This window comes from Naegleria lovaniensis (genome assembly GCF_003324165.1).
Source record: "Naegleria lovaniensis strain ATCC 30569 chromosome Unknown tig009, whole genome shotgun sequence".
Lineage (NCBI taxonomy): Eukaryota > Heterolobosea > Eutetramitea > Acrasida > Naegleriidae > Naegleria > Naegleria lovaniensis.
This window is the reverse complement of record NW_025407831.1, coordinates 718,139-744,909: the sequence shown is the minus strand read 5'-3', so window position 1 is coordinate 744,909 and position 26,771 is coordinate 718,139. Positions and strand designations below refer to the sequence as shown.

The following is a 26,771-nucleotide window of genomic DNA, read 5'->3' as shown; positions in this document are numbered from 1 at the left end:
CTATCATCTAAAATCTATTCAATAATGTTCATCTCGTCTGGTAAACATTTCACGATGATAATGTAGAACAGTAGCAGCTCACCACTCACAACCACCTCTAAAAACTCATTCGCATTTAAGATTCCATAACCGTGTTTCGGGATAGGACTCAAAAACGATAATTCAATATTCCATCCTTGATGAAAACATCATCAATGAATTATGGCTGATTTTATTGAGGGTGTATAATCATCTTTTGTGGTTCACAGCAGTAATTACTTTGGAGATCAATCATGGCAGCTGCTGTTCAAGGTATTATTATACCGATTTTTGCTCGTCCATGACAAACTTCGACAGTTACTATCACCTATATCAACCACCACAGGGCCTGATTTTTTAGTACAAAAATCAGGTGTTATCTCGATATCCACTATAACAACAACAAATCCTTCGCTTAATAACTCGTTCATCTCAGCGTAGGACTGAATGTAATTAAAAACAAGTTATATATTGTTATATTGGATCATCTCAAAATTCCTCCAATTAATTCCAAACTCTTGTTGTTTACAATGTAGAAACAGCTGTAGATACTCCTAACTTGTTTCCTTTCAGTTTTAGACGTTTCAAGTTGCTTAAATTTCTTGTCTTGCACTTAGGTACTCCAGAATTGTTAATTTGGTTGTTACCAATGACAAGCTCAACCAAATTTGAAAGTTGTTGTTGTATGTGCCCACAAGTGTCAACTTGATGATTCGGCCCGTTGATTGCACTTTTGTGCATACATGAATGACAAAATGAGTTTCCAAAAAACTCATCATGACCACTGCAACTGCATGGTCGAGATGAATGGATGGGTGAGAAGAGTATTTGGACATTAATCTTCGACTTGCTATGGTCATCATTGGACGATATTGTTCATTTCTACTTTTTGTTGTACTCGTGTCGGAGATTGTTGTTATCAGCAGAATCAGTGAATTGATTTAACAGTGCACCGTCGTGCGGAAGGGTCCAAACGTTTCGATATTTTTTCATGATGAACATTGTTTAATTTTCTTCACCAACCAACTCAGTCTGAAACGATCAATTATTGTTGCATTCCATGTGTTATGAGTATCTTTTTAAACACATTCCCAAAGAGAAATTGAAATGACTGAAGGCAAGGTTCATTCATCTTATTACTGTGACTTGTTATCTAGCAGAGTCTCATACCTGGCGATAACAATTCTGTCACACCTGATGACAACGACAAAAAGGCCACGTGCATCTCTTTTTCAAAAGGAAAGGTGCAAGCAACTCCTTCCAAGCCAAGCTTAATGGAATACCACGAAACGTCAAATTCTTTCTTTTGGGCCATCACATTCCATTTTTGAATTTTTAAATAATTTATGTGTAAGATGTCAATAATCACGCAAACCGACAGTGTCAAACACAATCAATTACAATATCACAAACAAAAACAACCAACACTTTGAAAACGCCATCAGCATATTAGTGTATACAACATCTTTTAAAATTTGAACCATCTCTTTCGTGAACATTTCGCAAGCACGACTGTCGCTCTTCCTCTTTCTGTTCAACGTGATTCATTGCTAATTGGACAACTATTCAACAAAAAAGACAAACAACACTATACTTACGTGGTTGAAGAGATTTTACGCACCACACATCATAGCAACTTGTTGTTCATCCCTTCGACATTTTCAAAAATCACCATCATCAAGAATGAAAAGAATAAGCTTGCTTAGGTTGGTTAGAGAAGTATTCTTCATGTTCTTGTTGGTATGGACTATACTTCATGTCAATTTCTTTGTGTATGATGATACGATTTCATCAAAAGGTGTCAATAATATTTCATCTATATTCCATACCACATTGTTGCGACCTTCTGTACAAGTTCAGGCGATGCCAATACCCAATATTTCATCTTCAAGAACACCAACAAAGAGCTCTTTTCAAATCCTGTCAAATGCCATTCGCAAGGTATCCATCACGCCAAATCATCAAATCGAAATATCCAAAAATCTCCATCAAAAAACCAAGTCGTGGAACTTACCATCATCTCTGCATGTCATAACACCCACTCTTTTCTCCTCTCAATCACTAGAACAATCCACAAACATTCCTTCCATCCTCTCAGTGACCATGAATTTGACCTCAACAAACACTTCATCCATGATTGCTCTCGGAACAACCACCTCATTGGTCATGACCAGCTTAAAAAGTAAAGTCAATGGAGGTTTCACGTCCATTACGGATTTACAACAAGCTGCCAAGCAACGACATGTAGTTGTTGGTGTTCACACCATAATTGGATTGGATAGTTTATACGTGGAGAAATTATTGGGTTTAAATTCGAGTATTCATGATTACAGAATAGAGAGAATGGATCGTCCTGAAGCTGATTGTTGGATGGGAAATGTGTTTGAATATTTTGATGCTGTAGTTTCAACAGATTCTTATTTTACCATCATGTTTCGACAAAATAGAGATTGTTATTTGGCAGAAAAACGTTTCAAATCGTTCTCCAACGTATCCAATGATATGAATATTGTGAATATTGGTCCTTATGAAGTTTTAATGATGAATCCAAATGGTGCAGATTCAACAACGATGGAACTTGTAGCAAGTCAAGCTCTCTATACAGTCATGAAACAATTTGTGACACTTCTATTTATACCGCAATCATTATGTAATTCATATTTTATTGCCCATGATTATGCAGTGATACGAGCTGGTTATGGACTTGTCAATTTAACTCAACAAGATGTGAATGGTTTTTCCTATTATTTCAAAAATTCCATGCGAGTCAATCATACATATTATGACATGGCTCTACAATTATTGAAAGCAAATATTTCCTCAAATGTCTTTGATTCATTAGGAATTCAAACACAAGACAAGTTGAGTCCTCAATTGAGCTCAATGGTTTTTCCTGCATCGTGTTATTCATGTTCCACTTCACAGTGTATGTGGGAAGATAGAAACAGTCCAACACCATCACCCCTCTCAGATTCCATTGCGATTTCTTCAGCAGTATTTTTAGGACTTTCACTACTTACCTATTGGCCTCTCTTAATCATATTTAGAAATAAGCCAAGTATAAGGAGAAGATTAATCATTCCTTGGGTATGCCCATTATTTACGTATCTAATAGTTTTGGATCAATTGTTTGAAGTTTCAAAACCTTGCTATATGCTTCACAATATCATTATTTATTTTGCTTCCATGTACAATATTGTCATTTATTACACAGTCATGACTCGTTTCACCATTTTAAGAAATCTCTATACAATTCTGAGGAAGTGCAAAACTGAAACTCAAATCAAGATTGTCAAGTTTATTGTGAGCAAAACCTTTACTATCACCACTGCCCTTGTTTTAGGATTTATCTTGTCTTGCGTTGTTGCGTTGGCACCTCTTGCAACCTATAGAGAAGAGTTCTTTGGATACAACTCGCAATACGTTTCATCCTTGGTGGTCAGTTTAATTTCAATCATTTTTGCCGCAGCTTCCTTATTTGCAGTGGTGGTCAATGTCATGTTTGGAATTCCAACAATCAAGTCCAAAGGAATGTTGTATTTTCTATTCTTTGATGATCCTTTCTTCATTCGATTTGATGCCATATTTTTGACAACAGGAGCCATTTTGGTTGCAGTGAGCTTGTTCACTTCGGCAAGTATGATTCCAACATACAATGGAATTGTTTCTTTTTTGACTTATGCATTGGGATTCATGTACTATGGTGGAGTGGCGATCGTTTTTGAAATTCTCAAAATTTTATTTTTCAGAGCTCCCAATGGTACTGGAGAGCATTGGGAACAAAAGTTGGACGACGTTTCCTTCATGTTACTGTTGAAAGAATTTGCTGAAAAAGAAATGAGTTTGGAAAATATTTATTGTTATGAAAAGTTGAAAGAAATGGAAAAGAAGTCGTCAGATAATAATCCACGATTGAGTGTGTCAGATTTAGATTTCCTTTACAATAACTTTATGAAACCATTTTGTAAGAATGAGATTAACTTTTCGAATGAAACCAAGAAAGATTTTGATGTCATTTTGTCACAATGTAAGAAGAATGAGGATGTTAGATATAGTTCCTTGAAACAAATCATGATGATTCCTCTCATGATCAATATTCGAGATACCTACATGAGATTGGTAAGAACCAATGAATACAGAAAATGGGAGACTGCCAAGTCCATGTTAGATGGCAACTAATATTGCAAACAAGATGCCTCTCACTACAATTTTGAAAGCTTTCACCCATAAATTTTGTACATTAAATTTTGCATGAAAAAGCAAATCGAGATTAGTTTATAGAGAATTATTCATTTTCTCTTTTTAGTAGACTTGATCAGAAGAGTGGCAACGCCGGGTACGGTCGTGGTTGCTGGCATGGATTCTCTATTATTGGGTGTGTTGATAGTGACGTTATTATGATGTGCAGCACATGAGGGAATTACCAATTTGCTCAAATGTTCCCCTGCTCTCTTGGAGTGGTGCTGTTTCATAATCTTCTTTTGTTGCAATTCAGATCGTTTAGAGAGGGCACTGCTTAGAACATTGGCAACAATTCGAGCTGTGGATGGATCCAGAGAGAGAGAGGGAGAAGCCGGTTTCATGCTTGCAGATGTACCAACCACAACAGTTGGATGAGGTGGTGGTTGAACCTGTTGTTGAGAGGAAGAAGAACCAGCAGCAGCTGAACATGGAGTCAAATTTCTACTCAAATTATTGACACTCTTGTAAGGATTACATTTACGGTTAAATTCAGCCTCAAATGCTTCTTGAGCTGGGCTGGCATGATTTTGGGTGGAATTGAGGGAGAGTTGGGAAAGGGAAGAAAATGAAGAAAGCCAAATGGTACAAGGTGTTTCGCATGGAGTGTTGGGTTCTATCAATTCTGAGGAAACAAACATTCTTGGTTGAGTTGGTTGTATGGTTGTTACGTGTTGCACAGTGGTATTCCAATCTTGTTCACGGGAAGATAAAAAGCATGGATGAGAAGGAGGTGGAGAAGAAGCCTCAGTATGACTATGATTACTAGAGGTTGATTGATTATCTGGAACAGGATGATTCATGGAGGAGGAGTTTTCTTGTAAATGATGAGAGGTTCCATCGTACATCATCATTGAGGCAATCTCGTTGTTGTTTAAGGAAGGAAACGAGGAGGAGCAATGAGAGGATGGTGCTTCATGGTTGTGATGAGAAGGACTATTGTTCATCATGACAAAGTGAGAGGTAGGATGGTGTTGATGGTACAGGTTGGAATTGGTTGAATTATTAATAACTGTTGTAGGTGTGGATGATGAATGAAGTAGCATGGAAAATGATTGGGATTGATTAGAGAGATAGCCAAAGTTAGAATCGAACGGTCGTTGGAACAGTTATTATTAAATTACTATTTGAAAATTCCTTGATCAAAGCTGTGGTACTATTTGATGATGTATTGAAAGGTTTTTCAACGATAAAATCTATTTGTATCTCAAAAGATCTTGTATGGGCTGGTATCGGGATTATCTTCAACTAAAACCACATAGGCGTGAAGATGTGCTGCAAGTAGCTGTTGGAATTTTTTTTTGAAGTGTTTTTTTCTAAAAATACATAGGCGGGAAATATTTATAATGCACAATTTTCCAAATGTATCAAAATTCAATTTGAACGTGGGTTGAGCAAAGTGACCCGAACTTGAAATGCAATTAATTGGAGTGCAACGCTGCACTTGAATTGAATTCACAATTTAGAAATGCCATTGTACAAACCATCAGAAAGTTGCACAATAATCTAGAAGACAATTTCGAATTTTAATTTTTGTACATTTTTACAAACAACGAGGTTGAAGTTGAAATTCACACAAATTACGCACATGATCTACTACTCGAGCTTTGTAATAAATAAAATACATTGGCGAAGGCTATTCTCCACGCGCTAGCCCATCTTGATATAACTTTGTTCTGATACACTCAACATGTTACATTAAGAGACACTTCTTTTTCTTTTCTAGCGAGGTCGTATCTTCCTCCCAATCTTTGAACTTGTCAGGATTTCTTGAAATTCTCACAGCAGTTTCGAATACTTCCTTCACTCCATGTTGCGTCTTGGCACTACATTCCACATAACGATGCATTTTCCATTCCTTTCGTTTCTTTTCTGCTTCTTCCTTTGTTATGGGTGGTCCTGCTCGTGTATTGTTCTTATTTTCTGTCAAGTGACGAGGATCTTCACGCAAGTCAACCTTTGTACCAACCAATAGCATGGGAACACCTGGTGCGTAGTGTGTAATTTCAGGGAGCCACCTTATTTGAATATTGTCAAAGGAGCTACGATGAACTGTTGAAAAACAAATGAGGAAAATATTGGTATCAGGATATGAGAGTGGCCTTAAACGGTCATAACTGTGTGAATTCATTGAGGGCGCAAGTTGAGTTCATAACATGTTGTTATCATGATGATTATGTTCAAAATATTGTATGATGATGACAAGATTTCAAGTATGTTCGAAGGTAGGATACATTTAAAACCACATAAGAAAGTGTCATGCAATTGAATCCACAATCAAGTACAGTTTGAAAGTTGAGGTACGATAATCCACATATATTAATGATTGTTTTCAATTCAGCCAATTAAAGAAATGAAACATAGTCGTGGCAAATGTCAAAAGAAACCCAAATGGTTATTCCAAACACACATTCACAAAATGAAACGTGATGATTCAAGGATACATCAACATTCACTGGTCATCCACCATCAATAGTTGTAACAACTTACTCTTCTTGTCCAGCAGTATCCCACAAATCAATCGTTTGTACTTCTTTATCAACGACCATATTTGTGCTGTAATTATCAAATACCGTTGGTACTGTTGTTGTTATGGATCCGAACGAAGGCATCAAGTTCAAATGTCAAAATACATATCGTCATTATTATCATCATAACAAGATAGTTTTCATCAGTAGAGGTTCGTGTCGTGATCAGGTTGTATACATATTTCCATCCATACAATATCACCATGAGGTCAACAATTCGTTGGGATATCACAAATACCATTCACCCCGATCAGTCATTCATCGTTTCGAAAATTCAATGCCACCACGTATATTGACATCATCAAGTACTTACCATAATCTTCTGGGAATTTATCTTCAACAAAGCTGACAAGGAGACAGGTCTTACCGACGGCTCCATCACCTACAACGACCATCTTGTTTGCTTTATCCATTTTATTGTTGTTATTGATGAAAATTTGATGATGGAATGAAAGCAAGAATTTTTTTTGATTTGCGAAGAGTTTTTATTGTTGACACTTGATGGACAAAGAAGAACATTGAACAACGTTGAATAAAAGCAAGTTACGATAAAAGAATGTAATGATCAGGAGGTAGAATCTTATGAACCCTCAATTCAGTTTACAGTTTTGCTCAGTTTGGAATCGTTGCTGCATGGACATGAGTGGCTTCCCTGTGTTTGTGTTACCAAAAAATATTCACGAGGCAACTCGATTTATAGAATTAAGGAAAAACTTCTGTTCAGTTCAATGGAACCCAACCCAAACCCAAAAGCTTGTCCTGTGAAAAAATATTCACGAGGCAACTCGATTTATAGAATTAAGGAAAAACTTCTGTTCAGTTCAATGAAACCCAACCCAAACCCAAAAGCTTGTCCTGTGAACGTTTAAACTTGCATTGTTTATTTTGTTCATGTTTAAACAAGTTTGAACAAGTTTTAAATTGTTTGAACTTGTTTATAAAGTTTATTATGTTTGTTCATGTTTGAACTGTTTAAACATTTGTGAACAGAAAACACGAGAATCACAAATAAATTTAATTTAAAAAAATGAAAAACACACAACAACATTGCCACTAACACTTATGGTGGCGTAGTAATTATGACACGTTGCTCAATGATGTGATATTCTTTCCCTTTAGCCATGATTATTCCGATTCGTGATAAATGCCATCCTGATAATCAAAACCAATAACAACGAACGGGTGATAAAGAAAAATTCTTCTCTCTCTCGCTCTTATTCTGTTATTCATCACTGAACATCATTTTGCTCTGAGTTTTTGTGTTCATCAATACCACTCTCAATTGTTTCATTCACAGCCTTTCATTACCTCACTAAACCCCTAAAGTCTAAGAACTATTCATATCAATAATTTTCAAGAATGCGATTAATTGTTGACATTGAAACTCAGGTCAGTGATGTCAAAGATTATTTGACTGCTGTTAGGAATGTTGAAATACGAATTTGGTTACTATTTACCTTGGTCCGAGAAATTAGTTGTGTGTTTGGATGGGAAGTTTTTTCTGCCCCTCATTATACCAGAGACCTTGTTACACGATTATGAAATGGATACCAAACAGGATGGTTTATAATTTCGATGATTTGGACCCAAAAATCTTCGATATCCCGAATGAAAGTTAACTAATTTTCTTTCCCTACAAAACGCAAAATGAAAAAGGTGACAAATAGGAAGAAATTTCAATTCTTTAGAAATTAATTTTCGTTTGAACGTTTAAACGTTTGAACGAGATTAAACGTTTGAACTAGTTTGAACATGTTTATGTTGTTTATTTTTGTTTAAACATGTTTATTGTTTAAAGTTTAACCAAGTTTGAACGTTTACAGGACAAGCCTATTGTACATTTTAAAAGTGTATTCTTCTGGGTTGTCGGAATGCTTTCAACAACGTTAAAAGTTTGTTGAAAAAATCTTTAATAATTTTCATCATCACAAAGAAAAATGAAGAAACTCTTTGGTTCCATCGTCAAGCCTCCTTGTACCGTCGATATTGAATTGGAGCCATCGGGGAAAGTTACCGGAAAGGGTCAGACTGCCACCATTCTAGTGAACAATCCAAAAGATAGATTTGGAAATGAAGGAATTGAACAACGGTTGCTTGTTTTTGATCAAGCCGATCCCATTCAAGGAAAGGTAAAGCTGAGTGTAGAGAAACCTTTTGATCACCTTGGTATTACTGTTGAATTGCTTGGAGAAATTGGTACGTTGTTGTGATAATGAGAACGCTCATCGGAAGAGTGAGATGAATAATATTGGTGTGGCTCATTTCCGTAACATTTCATCACGAATTTCAAACGAATCGAATCATATAATCTTTAAACTGATGATGATCATACTTGTTACCAAACAAATTTTATTATTCATTATGATTATAATTATTAATGATAATTTTAAAATTGACATCATCACACACGAAATATTCAACCCATGACCAATTTCAATTGAAATTACATTATTCTCAAACATCAACAACTCAACATTTGTCAACAACAAACAACCATTCACTCATTTTGTCGCAATATATTTGTACACAGTCACCTACTTGGACGGTCGCAACGTTTCAACCTTCTTGTCCATCTCAAAGGAGTTGGCACCACCAACTGCTCCAAATTGTCCTCTTTCAAGAGATGCTGAATATGAATTTAGCTTTAAATCAGTAGACAAAGAATGGAACAGTTATCGTGGTATTAACGTAGATGTCAGATATTATTTGAGAGTGACTGTAAATCGTTCTGTAAAAGTGATCAATACAATTGTGAAGGAACAAGAATTTTGGGTCCAAAAGATTGTACCAAAACCATCCGAGGAAGATCCAGGTATTGGAATGGAAGTTGGTCTGGAAGGAATTGTTTTACTTTCCATCAAATATAATAATGTTCAACATGACATTAAGAATGGATGTATTTTGGGAGATTTGCAATTTTTCCTTGTGAATGTGAAAATTGATAAGGCAGAAGTGAGCATTATTAGAAAAGAAACTCTTTTGGGCACACCAAGTTTACAAGTTTCTACTCCTTCTTCTTCATTTAAATCAAATTCAGCAGCTGATGAAGGCCATTCCGAACAAGAAGTTTTACACAAATTTGAAATTATTGATGGAACACCTGCCAAAGATGAGAAGGTTCCAGTAAGACTTTATTTGAGGGCAATTGAGCCATGGAAATTGACAAACACTGAAGAATCTGTCAATAAGAAATTCAGCGTGAAATATTTCATTCACTTGGCGTTGTGTGACACCAAGGGACGAAGATTTTTCAAGCAACGAGAAATCCAACTCTATCGTACAGGTCTTTAAGGAACAAAATTCACTCACTTGTTAAAATTAATAAATTAAAGAATTATTTACTTGTAAGAGGTTGATTAGCTTCAAGGTTAGAGGACAAATTGTCGTTGATCAGATGACACATTATTGAGATTTAAGCTTTCCCAAAAAGAATTGGAACATGTGCTTCCATCCATATTGAGTCTTCTTTCCAAAAGTACACCTGGCTCTCTTCAAGACCAATTCCTTCTTTTCGTCAAGAGTCATTTTGCCAGTCTTATCCACAAAATGTTTAGCAACCTCATCCCATTGCTGGCTAAAGATCCAATAGAGCAAGACACCTTCTTCACAATCTGTGAACATGGTTGCTTGATTATCAGCATATTCTTGCTCATGTTGAACATAATGAGCGTCTGCATCTCGCCAATGCACAGAAACTGCATGATGATGAATGGCATGATAATCTTCACCCCAAACATTATCATGTCCGTTCACAATCGTCACCGAGTTAATATATGGATTGGTTGGATCTTTGGGCTCAATCCACAAATGCCACATGTAAGAAATAGCAGCAAAGAACACAATCGCTTCTAGTTGAGGTAAAACCAAATAAGCAAATGTAAAAGTAAATCCCATGGTATAATAACTCAACATCCATAATCCATAATATACAATCATTCCTTTCAAAATACCCCAAGCAAACTTGTATTCTCCATGAATAAGAAAATGGAAGAAACATGAAGTTCCAACCCAGTAGGAACCAAATCTTGGTGCATACATGATAAAACTCCAAGATTTAGTTCGATCCAAGTCAATATTGGTGTGAACATCATCCAAACCATTGTCAAATTTGTGATGAATCTTGTTGTGACCAATGCAGTAGGAATTTGGAACTTGTCCGTAAAAAGGTCCCAAGAACCATTGAACATACCAATGATTCAAGTGGTGGAGGAAAGTTTTGTTATTGAAAAATCCATCGTGGTCGTGACCTTCCTTATGCAAAAGGACGTGTAAATGAGTAAAGAATCGAAAACGAGGACCCAAACGAAGTAAATGGTAGAGGAAGAAGAACCAAAATTCGAATCCATAATGGTAGCTGTGTAAAAGTTGAGTGCATCACATCATATTCATAAATGAGGAGAAGTGTTGGTGAGAAATGACATGGTGTCAACAAAAAAATTCACACACACTCAAAAATTTTCATGACTTACAATCTGTACAAGGCAACTCCTAAAATTGTTGGGCACAACACTGTCAACCACAACAATGAAGGAATGAACTCTGAATTTTTCTCATTGTTCATAATTTTCTTAGCAGCAAATTTTGCAAATTTCTCATAAACCAAATCTGGAATTGACCGAATCAAAGGAACCCTAGATAAAAACAAACTCCAAGAATTCTTAATCAATGCCATCCAAACATTCGATAAGGTCAATAACACCACGACAGGTGGAGTCAATGGAGCCATAATAGATAATCCTAAAACTCCACTAAACCAATCAGGCCACAAACACCATGGATAAGGTCGCCATGGATTCTCTGGTGTGGTTTCAACAATATCTGCATTGTCATGAATGGCACGGAACGGAGTTTTTAATGGAGATTTGGTCACGGCCACGTCGTGTGAACTTGGAGTTGCTGGAGCAATTTTGGCACAATCTCGTTTTTCCTCTCGAAGTTGTGAGGATTTGATAGTAGTGCAAGTGACAGCCATTGTGTGAATTTTGTGAAAGTTATGGAAACACCAAGTTGAAAAATGGCTATTGAGAAGTGACAGTTGAGAGAGGAATGATGGTCAAAGCGAAACATTCACAAATGACCGAAATTCGCAAGTGGAACACAGTTTGTTACAGATGATTCGACCCATAGAATTGTCATCATCACACAAAGTAAGCCAACAACCATGTGATGCCATCAAACGTGTGAGTATTATCACAATGTTCACAATATTCCGATAAGAGAGAAATGTTGTTCACACCACAAAGATGATGAAAAGTTCATTTGCAATACAATATGGATGTATCATGATCCAATCATCCGTGTATAGGTTTGGAGATGGATTTCAAAATAGTTCATTGAAGTGTCATGATGTGTCCAGATGGTTGTATGTAGACATCATCATTGAAACCAATACAAAATGTATATTTTCAACAAACACTTACTGTGTCTACTCTGTTGTTAGATACAAATTCAAGAGAAACACAAAACTTGTTCAAATATAATATTGGCAGATGACAGCAAATCAGCGAATAAACAAAGTCAAACCAAACACACTCTTGTCAATAGAAGGTACTAGATGATGACTACTTGAATGACAACTTAAAAACGAGTCTTCCTACTATCACCGTGATTGCAAGAGAGAGGTTTTTGTTTTTTTTTGTATTTGGAAATTGTTCGAGATGCGGAAACCGAGCACTTGTGCATTGTCCTCTCTGTCAGCGCTAAAATTTTGAGAATGTACTTTTTCAAGTTGACTGGAAAGCATGTGTTGAGTTTATAAAGAGATGTAAAATTTTCACACATGCCAGTCAATCAATACAGAAAATGGATCCGACACGCTTCGTAATACCATTCCTGAGGCGCACTTTTATGCCAAGATGCTTGTGTGCTAAATGCATCCGCTCTGCACTGGAATGGTTTACGAATTAATTGGTCATGTGGAAAGAGGAAGGTCGGAAGTCCTCTGGTTTTGAATCGGATTGGAGAGTGCTGTTGTAAAATATTGAGCGAGTACGGATTGGAGAGTGATAATGTAAAATTGTAACAATTGGCGTTTTAAACAGGGCTTCAAGACAAACCTGACATTCTCTCAGTTAAATTTGTATTATAAATAATTTAACAATAATTTACAAAAAGTTCAAAAATTACTACTCTACACATTGCATGGAAATATCAGCAAAATTGTTGGCATTACCTCCCTCAATTCCCAAATCGAATCCCATTTCTAACTTCTTCTTACCCTCAACTGCTGAGAACCACTTGTCTGGCTGTATGAGACGAAGCATTAAGAGTCTGAATAGTTCAGTAGTTTCTTGTTCGTTTCTTTGAGTGAAATACACAATGGTGGCATAAGTACTGCAGACAATGTTCATTCGTTTGGTTCTCCATCTCTTTTGTTGATATTGATAAATAGTCTCCAAATCTAAGAGACGAACGGGAGTGATATGATGATCATCGGCTCCCGCTGACTCAATTCCTAGCTGATTAAATTCATTAAGTCCTAGCGAAAAAACTTCAACATCTTGTGGAGATTTCTTGGAACGTTTTGTATAGACCAAGTGACACTTGCCAACATAAATATCTAAAACATCTGGATCTGATAAAATTTGTGAACGCATAGGTGGGATGACATCTTTCGCAAAACCAACAGCAGCATGACCATATTGATTATCTCCCATCACGTAAAAATTGCCATTCGAATCACGTAAGTATGACGTCAAAGAGTTGGAAAAAATGTCACTAATCATAATGTTACCAAAGGATTTGTAGAGCTCAGTCAGCAGTGTAAAGCATTCTTTGGTTCCAGTGCTACCAATTTCTCCATAATTATTAGATCCAGTCACAAACACTTCTCCACTTGCAGTCAAGGCAATCGTATGATAATCTCCTGCTTGTACTTTTACAATTCTGGATTTGGTGAATTTTGTGGTATCCAATTTTGTGAGGGTATGTACATGTTGAGGGAATGTGTTACCAAGTTGGAAATCCGTATTGTCTCCACACATGTACACGTTATGATCTGCACTCAAAACAACGGTATGATCATAGCCACACACCACCTGAAGAATTTGTTGTACCGTTCCAAAGTTTGAAGTCTTGACTCGTGCCAGTGATCGAATTTCGGGATCAAAAGTACCAACCCCACACTGTCCATATCTGTTACTTCCGCATGAATACAAGGAGGTATTGTCATTGGCAAGGAATAATGTATGTTCACCTCGAGAAAATATTTCCTTAATATTTAAAAATTGTGCGTCTCTAATTTCATCAAGATCATTTCCAGGGTGGCCTAATTGATGGCATGCATTTTCACCACACGACCAAATTCTTCCGGATTGACTCAAGAAAAAGGTACTGTCAAAACCTGCGGCTACAAATACAATTTCTTCTGTAATGTATGAAAAGTTGTTGGCAAATACATGTCCAGAGGTGGTTTTTGTGGTGACAGGAGCTCCAGTGGCAGTCATGGCTGAAGAGGAGGAGGATAAAAATCGATGAATGTCAATGGGATGAATGACTGTTGTCTCAATACCTTCTGCAAAACTAGAATTTGAACCGAATATGGAACTGTGAGAACCTGACTTGTTCGATGAGGATGATGTTCCATTACTACTATTACTTCCGAATGGATTCTTTTGAATGTCAGAGCTCGATGAATTATTGCTGACAGACATTCGTGTTAAATGTGCACCATTGGTGGCATTCACGCTGTTCGTCAAGATATTAGTAGAGACTTGGTTGTTGACCTGGTTCAGGAAAGGTGTCAAAAAACTCACACTGTCCACAGAACTCTTGAAATAGGGTTGACACGTTGATTGTGGGTTTGATAACATCATGGCGTTCACATTCAAATGTTGTTGAAAATGATCTTTTTCATCATTGGTATTGTACAGCATGCGGTGATTGTCATCATCATCTTTCATGTGACAATCTGGATTGTCATTGAACAAAATTGTTGGATTTTCGGAATTGGGAGGAAGGTTGTTCGTCGATGTCAATGAATAAAATAATTGTTGTCCAATTGAGGTTGGCATTGGAGCAATATTTAAGAGTGAAGAAGAGATGGAAAAGGAGTTGGCTTGTTGAATATCCATAAAATCCTCCGTTGGTAATGATTGTTGTTCAAAGGTTGACAACAACATGGATGATTCATCATCTGCCAATGAGAGAGAGATGGCTGGTGGTTTGAGAAGAAATGAGGAATCTGATGTGCAATAATAATCGAGTCCATCATGATTGCCTGTTGCTGCGGTGACCATAGATGGATTCAATGCATGAGAATTTGGATTGTGATGTTGTTGTTGATGATGATTATTGACAGAATGCATGGAATGATCTTGAGCCATAGGTTTCTGTTGTTGTGAGTGGCAATTATGGTTGGCTGCATTGGATGCTCTCCGTGTCGATGAATGGGATGTGATCTTAGAATTTGACAAGGTCAACCGATCAATAGGTGCTGATTTTCCAATCTTGTAGAGTCTCGTCGATTTGGACAAGACAAATTGATCAACCGCAATATCATGCAAAAGATTGTATCGATTATCTCCACAATAGAAAACCTTATAATGATGATAGGGACGAATGAGAGAACCGCTCGGTAAGTGCTTTCTCGGATGATGAGCATCGACGGGTGTAGTTGAAAGACCTTTCGATCCCATGCTACTCTCGGTGGAGAATCGAGGTCCTGTCACATTGTATGATGGAATATTCAAAAAGTGTTGATGTTGAACATTCGAACTTGTCATTCCTTGATGGTAGTTGTAATTGCATGAAGTAGTTGCTGTGGCTGTTGCTTGTGTTGTTGTATGAACATTGGGCGAGTGATGACCCAATAAGAGATAATCCAAACCATCCAGAGAGGCTGAACCTCCTGTCGAATTCGTAGTTCCAGTTAAATTAAAGGCATCATCATCTTCTTGTTTGGGCGACGAAGAAGGAGATGAGTTATGACTTCTCGACGACGTGGATGAAGAAGTATTTGTGGCTGATGAATGATTGAGACTTCCAGGACTACTCACTTGCGTGTGGTTGTTGTTGCTACTGCTGTTGGATCCATTTGCCAAACCTGAAGTTGTCGTAGTGACGGTCGACGTTATCGATGAAGTCTTGCCTGATGATCTCGCAGCACGCAGTTGTTGTGGTGGAAGGGCATCTTCTTGTCGTGAGGAGCTTTCGGTAGAGGCCAAACTATTGAACTTCATGGCTTGACCAAAGAGTTTGACGAGAGGTTGCATGATGAGAGAGTTGATGAAGAGAGAGAAGCTTGATGATGATGGTGTTGTTTTGGTTGATCGCTTGGCGTAAAGATGATGTTGGTTGAAAAATCAGAAATTCTTTGAGTTCCAATGTTGTCAACGAAAGCCTAATGAGATGTTCGGACGATGATGATAAGTATTACTACACCAATATCTGCACTCAGAATGTATGGAAAAAGCAATAATAATAATAATAACAATGGACTTGTTGTTGAACAACACGATGGAATACAACACACTTGAATGTCAGGTGAACTCTCACTAAACAAGTTAGAAAAATTCGTTGTTGATGTTTCGATGATGATGGTTAACAAAACGAAGAAGAAAAAACCACGCAACTGACACACCCACTCTCTCTTGAATTCTTGTTGTTGATGGGCGACTCGACAAAGGAATGTCTTTGGTTGTTGTTGAAGAGCTTTTGCGATGTTTTTTTGCCTGTTGTGTCCAGTTTGGTAGTGGCACGATTTATATGGGGCACCAATGCAAATGAGAGAGAACTTTTGAACAATAGCATGCACTTTGTATTGGCGCAAAGGTTGATTGATTCAAATAATACAACCACAAGGTTTGGGTCCTTCAAAGTGAGACTGTCACATGCTCATCTTCTCTAGGCGTCATGTGACAACTTGGCTCATAGAGAGTCATCGTAACTGGCACACTTGTCATCAACCATACAAATCTGCTAAACTATGTTGATTGTAAAAATTGTTTATCCCAATAAAGAGCGAAGTGGCGAATTTTTAGAACATAATTGAAATGAAATGGTTTAAAAATTACTTCTCTAAACAAGTTAAAATTGATCCTTGTTTAGAAACATTCGTTGTTATTTTTGGCCAAGTACAAGCATGGAGTTCACGCATTGAAAATCATCACTCAATTCTTTGAACATGTGACAATTTCCACAGATGAAACACCATAGTTACACATTGCCTACTTTTGTTCTAAACTCCTTTTGATTGCTTCTTTTAGAGCTTCATCTTCGTCGTCTTCATCATCTTCATCGTCTTCGATAGATTGTTGTGAATGTTGTGTTGTTGATGGTTGTGTCAAATGCTTATTGGCATCCCAAAACATGGTCTCCATTCTAGCAAATTCAACAGCCTTTTTCCATTCTTCGCTATTTATGTTAGGAGAGGGCTTTGGAATGCTTTGAGAATTTCCAGATATTATACTTTCTTGCATTTGAGTAATGAAATCAATAGTATTGTCTTGCTGAGGTTGGCTGCTTGAGGATGAAGAGCGTGAGCGACTTGTCAATGACTTGGGATCAAAAGTTTCAGAGTATAATTCAGCCTCACATGGAGGTAAATCTCCCTTTACAACATAAATTGAGTATCCTTCTTGTTTCAATTGCTCAATAAAAAGAGAAATATGAGTTGGTGAAAGATAGGTGGGTGCTTTCAGTGTTGAATTTAGATTAAACCAATGAATTCCAAATTTTCTAAAGACAAACCAATGTTCTAGATGGTTGCAAATAAAGGCTTTTTCCTCCCAAGGTTTTTCTCTGCTCGGGTAATGATGAAATTTCACAATTTTGATGAAGTATTATATATTTAAATTAAAATCGTTTCGTTCATGCGTTCCAAATGTCAGTATTCAAAATTTCCATAAAATTGTGCAGGTCAAAGAATTGTTTCAAATATAAAGCCAGTGATTAAAGATAAAGTCTCATGCATCATCTTACCTGATAGATTGTACAATGCTTGGATGAGTGATCGGAATTAAACTCAAGCCCCACACTTCAAGACTTGTTGAAATTACTCCAATACTAAAATCACCTTCATCGCTCACATTATGACTAGTGCTCTGTGGCTGTTGAGTACCGGATTCTTGTAATAATTCTGCCTCCTTCTTATCTAAATTACGAGCAATTTCCATCAAATCAATTTCAGTAAAATAGGCTCCCTGTAACAAGTTGTTCAGAGAATGCATGGCGCATAATCTTCCTTCTTGTTTTTCATCTGATTTACAAAATTTTGTTAACAAAGAATCGGTACAACCAATTTTCAAGAATGGATAATAAATTCCATCATGATAGAACGAACAAATCACAATCATCATTATCGATCGGATCAGATCAAAACGTACGATAAATTGCAGAGATCATTTTTTTTAATTAAAGAACAAAAAAATGTCTGTGGTTGTGAACGGAAAGCCTTTTTCAAGTTCACCATCATCACATCTCCGAATTGATTTACTTCCACCCGAAATTTGGGATCTAATCATTATTTTTCTATCAGAGTGTGCAAGAGATGTTTTTAATTTTTCAATCATCACCAAAGTCATGTATGAAATGCTGTTGGAAAATAATCTTCATGTACTCTCCATCAAAGTTTCAAGTGATATAAGAAAGATAGGCAAATTATCAGCTCGACAATTACTTAATTCTCAACAAAAGAGAAATTATGGAGCTTTCAAACAAAATAACAGTAAGAAAATGAAAGAACTTTATGAAAAAGAAATCAAGGACGATCCACGAAAAAAAAAGACAAAAAAAGAGGAACAAAATCCAACAATTCAATTGATAGAAAATGTAGTTAATTTTATGTATTCACAAGAAAAATACGACACAACCGATACATTTGATAAAGATGAGAAACAAAGGAAAATCATGTTCCTTGATCATTTGGAAATGATGAAAAATAGTCTTAGAGAAGCAAAAGCTATGGTACATGCTGTCACTCAAACTGAAAGCATTCAGCAGCGATGGAATACGTTCATGAATGCATTTATTGTTTTCGAGTATGGCCAAGATGTCTGTGAAGTTCTTTCAAAATATATATTTCAGAAAACAACATATGAAAGATGGCACGTCAAAACTGTACATAATGCCTATCCACGATTTTCTGAAACTCATGGAAATATTTGTGTGGCAGACGCTTCATTACGTTTTAGTTCCTCTGAAAATGAAAATGGTGCAGAGTGGATTCTTTGGTATGACGACGATGATTCCAATGATCATCTTTTATTGGATATGGAATCGAATTGTCTTTCGGTAGATTTACAATCGTTACAATTATTGAGAGAGAAAATATTTGTCATTGATGATCATAATCAAGATGAAAAATTAGCTCTAGAGAAGATTACCACTGAATTACTTGTACTTGTGTTACTTTTACTTGTTGAGTGCCAATACAATGAATCACTCATTCCAAGATTTATTGAGTATGAATAAGATTGCAATGAAGAGAAAAAGCTGCCAACAATCGCCTCATCTTGTTTCGACATTTAACAATTTGAACATCATTATCTCGCATTAACAACACTAGATGAAATAGGATCAATATACGATGATTTATTGACTGATCAATACGTTATCTACACACTTATTTACAACGAAACAACCACACACCTCTCTAGACACTACTTGGAACGAGGACCAATTTGTTTCCTTCTGGACAAATCACAGCTGGAAATTCCTGAGAATTCTCCTCTGTACTCAACAAGACGGCACCTGAAAATTCCTTAATTTTCTCAAGAGTACTTTGCAATTGATCGGCAGGAACATAGATCTTACTTGTGGGCAATTCATTGTTTGAGGGTGCATCTTCAACCACAGAACGAGCATTGGCTTGCTTCTTCTTTGGACTCAATGTTCCTCTCAATTTGTAACCCTTCAATTTGAAATCAGGCTCCAAGAAGGAATTATGATCATCGACGACTCGTTCCTTCTTGTTTTCTTCTTCCTTACGGGATACCAAAGAAGAATCATGATTGGTTGTTGCTCCTTCGACTTGTGGTACAGAGGTACATTCTTCATGCTGACAAATCACCTCGACACCAAAGACTGCCTGATAAAAGTTCAGAGCACGATCCTTATCATCATACAAGAGAGTGAGCTCAGACAATTCTTCTTCTACTACTACTGCTGCTTCCTCAGCGACTACCTCAGAGTCCACGTTCTTCAATGAAGTGTCTCCATCCATCATGATAGAATTCTCAACATTGTGCTCTGATACTTCATTCGAAGAAGATTGAGGATCTGTTGATGAATTCTCAGAGACCAATTCCTCTCCTGTAGCTACCTCCTTCATCTCTTCAGTATTACATTCGGAAGAAGATTGATTTGACTCCTCGAGTTTGGTTTTCTTGGTTTGAGATTCAAACTCAACAACCGTTGTACTTTCTTCCTCAGCAGTATTGGAGTCTTGGTTGGAAACATCCATAGATGTATTGGCTTCACCAAGCGTCTCCTCTGAGCATGAAGGTGCCTCTGCTTCTTCTCTCTTTCGCTTAAGGATAGAGGAAGACTCTTCATTTACGAGAGGAGCTTGTTGTTCGAGTGAAGCAAAAGGCTTATCATTGACAACAGAAGGAATGGTTGAGTCAGCAGTTGCTGGGTTGGAGGTCATTGCGTCCATGTTTAAGATTTAGAGTTTTGTGTGTAGTTGTTTTTTTTTGTTGTGAGAGCGACTTGAGTCAAGGACCTTGCAAATTTAAGCCTTACGTGGCATTTGACACTTCCACATAAGGTTGGAATTTACATCTCGTTTGGCGCCAACCGAGAGTAAAGCCTTTCTTCGTCTTTATTCAATAGAAGGCTTTAATCTGTAAAACTTTACAAGAAGAGTGTATCAAAGCAAGAAGGAATTGTAAATTGTATTCATGGAAATTTAAATTCAACAACAATTCTTTTTTAGGAAGTTAGACATTTAACTTATTAAAAAATGTCTTCATCCAGTGTGGGAACATCTTCATCAAACTCGAACAAACCACTCGATGAACGAATTAAATTCTTTAAACACATTCCCATCATTAAATTTGAAAACATACCACTCAATTATTTAAACCGTGATGATGTGTGTTCATTTCTCGGAGATGTTATTCCCGGTCTTGATTTGGAAATTTTATTTAAAGAATTTAGAGTCATCATGCCACATAAGAATACACGTCGGAGAGTAGATACACTGATTTATGATCGTCAAAATAATGAAGAATTTAATCATGTGAAAACAAAATTATTACAATTTCAAAATTCATACAAATATTGTCCGAGAAGTGTTCTTGATAAAACAACGCAATCGGAACGGTTATGTTTTATGAAGGCAGAATATGTTCATGAAATGTTTGTTTATGCATTAACGGAAGATGATTCAGACCTCGTTTCTTCATTTTCACTATTAAGATCGATATTGGATGAAACCATTCTCAAGTCTCCCTATCCTTCTTCATTTAAGCAAACAATTTCTGTGGATAAAAAGCCAACTAGTGGAAATAAGAAGAAAAACAAAGATAAGGTATTTCCCATTGTTTTTCAACCTGCAAAACATGAAGTTTGGGAGATTAGTTTGTCAGAATCTTGGGTGCCAATGGTTAAAGAAGAAAAGAATGTAGCAACTAAAGGTCTCAAACAATTAATACAAGAGGATACAGGGTCTTCAACTTCATCGTCACCGCTTGCGGTGTCTAGTGATACATCAAAGTCATTGGTGACATCAAGCGATTCTAATTTAACATCAAGATCAGCAACGCAATCTGCACCTAACACCAACCAAGATATCAATAATGAAATGCATACTTCATTATGGCCTCAAGATTACACTCTCACAGGAATTGTGTCTTTTGGAAAAGCGATACGACAATTTTCTAATTTCTCTATTCAAAAAACCGAGGTTACATTCCTAATTTCCAAACAAAATATAACGGATCAAACAGAGAAAATGACAACAGGAAATTCTAAAAAGGTGACCCTGAAGAGGCAAAGAATTTCTCAAGCTTGGCTTCTCCACGACGAGGGAGCATTTGGATTTTCCTATGATGGGGGAGTGTCTGGAATTGTATCATCGATATTTTTTGATTCTTCCTTTTCATTCATTACAATTAATGCTTCTCCTATTCAAAAACCAGTGGTCGAATTATTTCAAACCGCTCTCCAACTAGCTCCCTATGATAAGAAGCTTATCAAAAAAGGTGTCTTGACACCACAACAGTTGAAAGAATTGATTTCATCACATCCAAAAACGGATACTAGTACGAATGGAAGCACGGACAATACCATTCGACATCCTTCAAATTGTGATAAGGATAACACTAGTACTGCGAGCACAGGGACCACTCGCTCGAAAACTACACATGATACTGCTAGCTCACAAATTCCAAAAACGAAATCCGTTACAAACTCTAACGAGACATTATCCTGCAAACTTGACTCGAAAAATGATATGTCAGAGGACCAAAACTCTCACACCTCAGCTTGTTACGACGATTATGATCAAGCACTGCCTAGTTCTGAACCCAATGTCAAGAAGAGAAAATTAGAAAACGAAACTGTTATTAATCCAGCACAACAACCAATCGCTGTTGAGAACGAAAAGCTCTTAGTTTTACAACGATTACATGAATACCAAATTTTATCAAGTGAAGAATATCGACAAAAGGTAACATTGATCGATGCTGTCAATCGATACAAGAATGGTGACACTTCATTGATGAAAGAGATTATTGAAAAGAAGAAAGTTTTTTTAACTGATTTTTCATCATTCCCTCAATTCATTTGTCCTCTTACAGGAACACTTGCCAAAGAACCAGTGTTGGGCAATGATGGTCAAATTTATGAAAAGGAAGCTATTATGGCATTGCTCTATAAGAATGCCACACAATCACAACCAATGAAAGTTACACAATATTCAATCATTCAAAGTGCGGCACAAGAAGTCAACCAAATTATAGAATCCAAATTACAAGATGTTTTCGAATTTTTACACAATATCATTGCTGAATTTTCAATTTTCGACATAGATTTACTTCCACTTTTAACAGCTTTCATGCTGCTCGATACTCACCGTAAATATACATTGAAATCACTTTATTTGAAGTTTAAAATTATTGAGGCAAATATTTCACGGTTTAGGAGTAATGAACTTGCAAGTTTGAATGCTAGTGAATCGAATACAGAGGCATGCTCATCGTTGCTAATTCTTCAAGATTGTATTACTGGAATCATTTCTTTGGAAACAGAAAAACGCAACATGATCCCTGCACTAATTTTTGGTCTGAAGGAAAAGGTTTCGAAAGATGTTTTTAATTGTTATTCTTTGGCACTGTATGTGGCGTGTGAATCCAAATTTGAGGAATTATATGATCAACTTGCGAAGCAGAAGAGTGAATTTCTATACAACAGTATACTGTGTGCCGTTTATTCAGTGGTAAAATGCATGTCTTTTGCTGACTTTATCAAACACATCAAGCCCGAACCTGGGACTTCGAAAGCGACACACTATGCACATTTATTGCTACTCTTGTGTGACAGTGAGTTGAGGTTTCTTGAGGAAAATGTGGCAACAAATAAATAAAAGCCTGTAGCTCTTGTTTGTGCAGACTTTTTAAAAAGAGAGAATAAGGATAATAAGGACTTGTTGACATTGCTAGAAATGGTGTTGGAATCATGATCAAGCTCCATAATACATTCAAACTCACAAAATGAGAATCAGTTTATTTGGCAGTGGGTTTCTTTCCCTGTGTGGAGGCTGATTGTGTCGAAGCAGACAAGGTTGTAGCAGTGGCTGCTTTTGGAATTATTGTCTTCTCGTAAAGAACCTTGTTGAGCCAATTCACTAAATCATGATATGCCTTAAGTCTGTTCTCTCGCGATGAAATACCATGTCCTTCATTTGCAAAGAGTTCCAATTTCGAGTATTTGAGTTGATTTTTTCCTGGCTTGGTTGATTCTTGGATGAGTTTCTTGTACCAGTTTTGAGCTTCCTCTGCAGGCACTCTTTCGTCATTCTTTCCTTGAATGATGAACATTGGAGCAATGACATTGTCGATATATGTCACAGGCGAAATACTCTTGAGGAATTCTTGTTGGGTATGATAATTACCATATTCTTCGTAACGTTGTCTTCTTCTGAACTCTGCAGTATTCTTAAAGAAGGTAATCAAGTTAGTCATACCAACAATCGACACTCCGGCCTTGAAGTATTGAGGAATTTGAGTCATACACAAATTAGTCAAATAACCTCCATAGGATCCTCCTCCAAGGACTAATCGGTTTCCATCAATACCCTTAAACTTTTGTAAGAACGTGGCAATGGCAGCAACATCCTTGACAGCATGCATTCTCTTTTCAACATTGTCAGCATCCATGTATTTTCTGCCGTAACCCTTAGAACCTCTGACGTTAGGAACAACGACTGCATATCCTGACAAGACTAAAAATTGAATGAGAGGACTGAAAACAGGTCTGCTCTGACTCTCTGGACCTCCGTGTAATTTGATAATGGCTGGGAATCCATCCTCTGGAGCGTCACCAGATGGCAAATACATGAAGAAAGGAATCATGAGTCCGTCAAAGCTGCTCACACTCACTAACTTTTCCTTGACAAATTTGCCTTGAACAGCTCGGACAATCTTTGGAAGACGGTCATCAGACAACAATGGCCAGTAAACGGCGACATGTCTGAAGGTTTGTTTTGGAACAAGAGTGGTTGCTGTTGAACCATTTTCCTTCTTCTTGGCTTGTTGACGTGCCAACTTTCTGATTGCCTTTTGCTTCTTCTTGTATCTGATATTGTATGGATCCAGATCAAGCATGTAAATATTAACTGGATGAGTGGAATCAGTCATGGTAACAGCCATCAAATTACCATCGTGGGTAATGGACGAACTGTGACCGAATGAACGAGCGTCGCCGTGTACAATGACACCATTTTCAAGAGGCAGTGGGACTGGGATGAGTGGCTTTTTGAAGCCAGATGGGCCAATTCTGGTCTTGTAAAGTTTGCTATAACCACCTTCATTGAATTCAAGATAGGTCCATCTCGTACGAGCATTGCCCAACACACCTACAACATCATGCTTGTACTTTTCCATTTCTGGAATAGTCACGAATTTTGGAGTATTCGATTTCATGTCACCTTGGAAGTCCAAAATGGCCAATCTCAAGAAGTCTGATTGGTAGTCCGTATTGACCAACATTTTAGTGTGACCACGATCCAAGAAACGAAGAGGATACCATCTCAATTTAGCATTACCACAGAGTGGTTTAGTTAATGGAGTGAGTGTACCATCAACAAGATCTTTCAAGAGCAATTCATTGTGAACGTTACTGTATCGTTGTTCAACCACGATTTGTGTTTCATCCGAAGACATGAGTGTAGCACGTGGAATTCCAGTCTCAGGTGTGTAGATACGTTCAGCTGGAGAAGGCTTTCCGTCCTTACCAATCAATGGAAATGGTCTTCTGTACAAGTCAAAGAATTTCTTGTTACGAGCATTGGATTGATAATACAAGTGGTTCTTTGTGACGTGATTAATCAAGTGCTTGGCCTTCATGTCTTTGGTCAACCAGAAGTGTTTGGATTGAGGTGTAATGATACCAATTTGGAAATTTTCATTACCACCACGATCATGATAATACAAAATAGATCCATCGTGAAGATATCTTGGAGCCGAGCATCTGAATTTAGTATGAACCAAACGAACTGGCTTACCAATAGTCTTTCCCTTCTTTCTATCAATCTTAATCTTGTAAATTTGGAAAACTCCTGAAGAGGACGAGACAAAGATCATTTCATTCCTGAATGGATGGAATGCTGGTCCACCAATTGCTGAAATGCTGAAAATGTTCTTCAGTTTGTTCCAACGACGAGAACTAAGCTTGACGGCATGAGCAATTTTTGGATGAACTGAAGATTTACGTCGAGAAACTTTGATCTTTTTGAGAGAAGATGGTTTCGATTTGGCGGTCTTCTTGGAACTAGTAGTAGTAGCACTCTTTTTGGTGGACTTTTTGGTGCTAGATCCAGTCGTAGATATCTTCTTGGTGCCATGCTTGGTTGTTTTCTTTTGTATTTTCTTGGAAGCGAATGACTTTTTAGATGGTCTTGTTGTAGTAGTGACAGGCCTTTGTTGTCTAGTATTGGTAGGCTTTTGTACAGCCAAAGCAGCTCCAATAGCCCTCTCTTCTTCATTCTCGTCGTAGACAAGTAATTCATCTGAAGCACTCGCAACACCTTCTCCCAAAATAGCATTGTCCAAATGAGCATACAAATTTACAGCTCCATCACTTCTTGCATTGAGAACCTCATCATCGCTCACAAGTAAGTTTACGGAGCTTGAATATTGATCAACGGAAGCCTCTCCTTTGACTTTTCCAAAAATTACAGCAAAAATTGCAATCAACACGAATAGTACTAGAAACGTGCTTGTCTTTTTCATGTTGTTTATGATAACCGGTTTCAAAAGAATCAATTGTTGTTGTTGTTCTATGAAAATTCTCAAAATAAATATAAAGAAAATTGAATATATTTCAAAAAACGCACACCTGAGCCTTTCCGTTTGATGTTAGTCAGCTATAATCCAATGTTGTTGATGATGTAGCTGATGATTATTGCTGAAACAGAGGCTTTGCTGCTGATGTGCGTGAGGTGCGGTTGAAAAAATTTTTTATGATAGGAAACGATGATCGAGTATGACCCGACAGATGATGAAAGGCTATGAATGAAACTATTGGGAGTCGTATTAATGACACAAAAACTCAGAGCAAAATGATGTTCAGTGATGAACAACAATAAGAGCGAGAGAATTTTTCTTTATCACCCCATTCGTTGTTCTTGGTTTTGATCATCAGGATGGCATTCATCACGAATCGGAACAATTATGGCTAAAGGGAAAGAATATCATTATTGCTTTTACGAGAAATGTATCATTGGGAGAAGATGGTAAAATAGAGATCTCGTGCAAGAAAAGGCTTTTTGCTTTGAATTATTCATCTCCTCCAACTCCGATAGAATCTGTATTCTGTCATTCT

The 26,771-nt window shown here is 37.1% G+C and overlaps 11 protein-coding genes across 11 annotated transcripts; 4 read left to right on the top strand and 7 right to left on the bottom strand.

Moving 5' to 3' along the window:
• Positions 1-1,701: 1,701 nt before the first annotated feature.
• Positions 1,702-4,197, top strand: C9374_000364 (uncharacterized protein; the record flags this gene model as incomplete). The annotated part of the gene is made up of 1 exon (XM_044693190.1): positions 1,702-4,197. The coding sequence occupies one exon, from the start codon at positions 1,702-1,704 to the stop codon at positions 4,195-4,197; it is 2,496 nt and encodes an 831-aa protein (XP_044552917.1).
• A 110-nt stretch (positions 4,198-4,307) lies between these two features.
• On the bottom strand, positions 4,308-5,303 carry C9374_000363 (uncharacterized protein; the record flags this gene model as incomplete). The annotated part of the gene is made up of 1 exon (XM_044693179.1): positions 4,308-5,303. One exon carries the CDS (start codon positions 5,301-5,303, stop codon positions 4,308-4,310), a length of 996 nt encoding a protein of 331 aa, XP_044552916.1.
• A 647-nt stretch (positions 5,304-5,950) lies between these two features.
• C9374_000362 (uncharacterized protein) lies at positions 5,951-7,198 on the bottom strand (the record flags this gene model as incomplete). The annotated part of the gene is made up of 3 exons (XM_044693168.1): positions 5,951-6,374; positions 6,748-6,838; positions 7,099-7,198. The coding sequence occupies 3 exons, from the start codon at positions 7,196-7,198 to the stop codon at positions 5,951-5,953; spliced, it is 615 nt and encodes a 204-aa protein (XP_044552915.1).
• A 1,524-nt stretch (positions 7,199-8,722) lies between these two features.
• On the top strand, positions 8,723-10,076 carry C9374_000361 (uncharacterized protein; the record flags this gene model as incomplete). The annotated part of the gene is made up of 2 exons (XM_044693157.1): positions 8,723-8,981; positions 9,316-10,076. The coding sequence occupies 2 exons, from the start codon at positions 8,723-8,725 to the stop codon at positions 10,074-10,076; spliced, it is 1,020 nt and encodes a 339-aa protein (XP_044552914.1).
• Positions 10,077-10,187: 111 nt separating this feature from the next.
• C9374_000360 (uncharacterized protein) lies at positions 10,188-11,757 on the bottom strand (the record flags this gene model as incomplete). The annotated part of the gene is made up of 2 exons (XM_044693146.1): positions 10,188-11,139; positions 11,255-11,757. 2 exons carry the CDS (start codon positions 11,755-11,757, stop codon positions 10,188-10,190), a joined length of 1,455 nt encoding a protein of 484 aa, XP_044552913.1.
• A 1,153-nt stretch (positions 11,758-12,910) lies between these two features.
• Positions 12,911-15,997, bottom strand: C9374_000359 (uncharacterized protein; the record flags this gene model as incomplete). The annotated part of the gene is made up of 1 exon (XM_044693134.1): positions 12,911-15,997. The coding sequence occupies one exon, from the start codon at positions 15,995-15,997 to the stop codon at positions 12,911-12,913; it is 3,087 nt and encodes a 1,028-aa protein (XP_044552912.1).
• Positions 15,998-16,951: 954 nt separating this feature from the next.
• On the bottom strand, positions 16,952-18,128 carry C9374_000358 (uncharacterized protein; the record flags this gene model as incomplete). Its single annotated transcript, XM_044693123.1, has 3 exons — positions 16,952-17,525; positions 17,706-17,982; positions 18,110-18,128. 3 exons carry the CDS (start codon positions 18,126-18,128, stop codon positions 16,952-16,954), a joined length of 870 nt encoding a protein of 289 aa, XP_044552911.1.
• Positions 18,129-18,305: 177 nt separating this feature from the next.
• Positions 18,306-19,196, top strand: C9374_000357 (uncharacterized protein; the record flags this gene model as incomplete). Its single annotated transcript, XM_044693112.1, has 2 exons — positions 18,306-19,016; positions 19,081-19,092. 2 exons carry the CDS (start codon positions 18,306-18,308, stop codon positions 19,090-19,092), a joined length of 723 nt encoding a protein of 240 aa, XP_044552910.1.
• A 181-nt stretch (positions 19,197-19,377) lies between these two features.
• Positions 19,378-20,382, bottom strand: C9374_000356 (uncharacterized protein; the record flags this gene model as incomplete). The annotated part of the gene is made up of 1 exon (XM_044693101.1): positions 19,378-20,382. One exon carries the CDS (start codon positions 20,380-20,382, stop codon positions 19,378-19,380), a length of 1,005 nt encoding a protein of 334 aa, XP_044552909.1.
• A 306-nt stretch (positions 20,383-20,688) lies between these two features.
• Positions 20,689-23,313, top strand: C9374_000355 (uncharacterized protein; the record flags this gene model as incomplete). Its single annotated transcript, XM_044693090.1, has 1 exon — positions 20,689-23,313. The coding sequence occupies one exon, from the start codon at positions 20,689-20,691 to the stop codon at positions 23,311-23,313; it is 2,625 nt and encodes an 874-aa protein (XP_044552908.1).
• A 139-nt stretch (positions 23,314-23,452) lies between these two features.
• Positions 23,453-26,179, bottom strand: C9374_000354 (uncharacterized protein; the record flags this gene model as incomplete). The annotated part of the gene is made up of 1 exon (XM_044693079.1): positions 23,453-26,179. One exon carries the CDS (start codon positions 26,177-26,179, stop codon positions 23,453-23,455), a length of 2,727 nt encoding a protein of 908 aa, XP_044552907.1.
• Between the last annotated feature and the right edge of the window lie 592 nt (positions 26,180-26,771).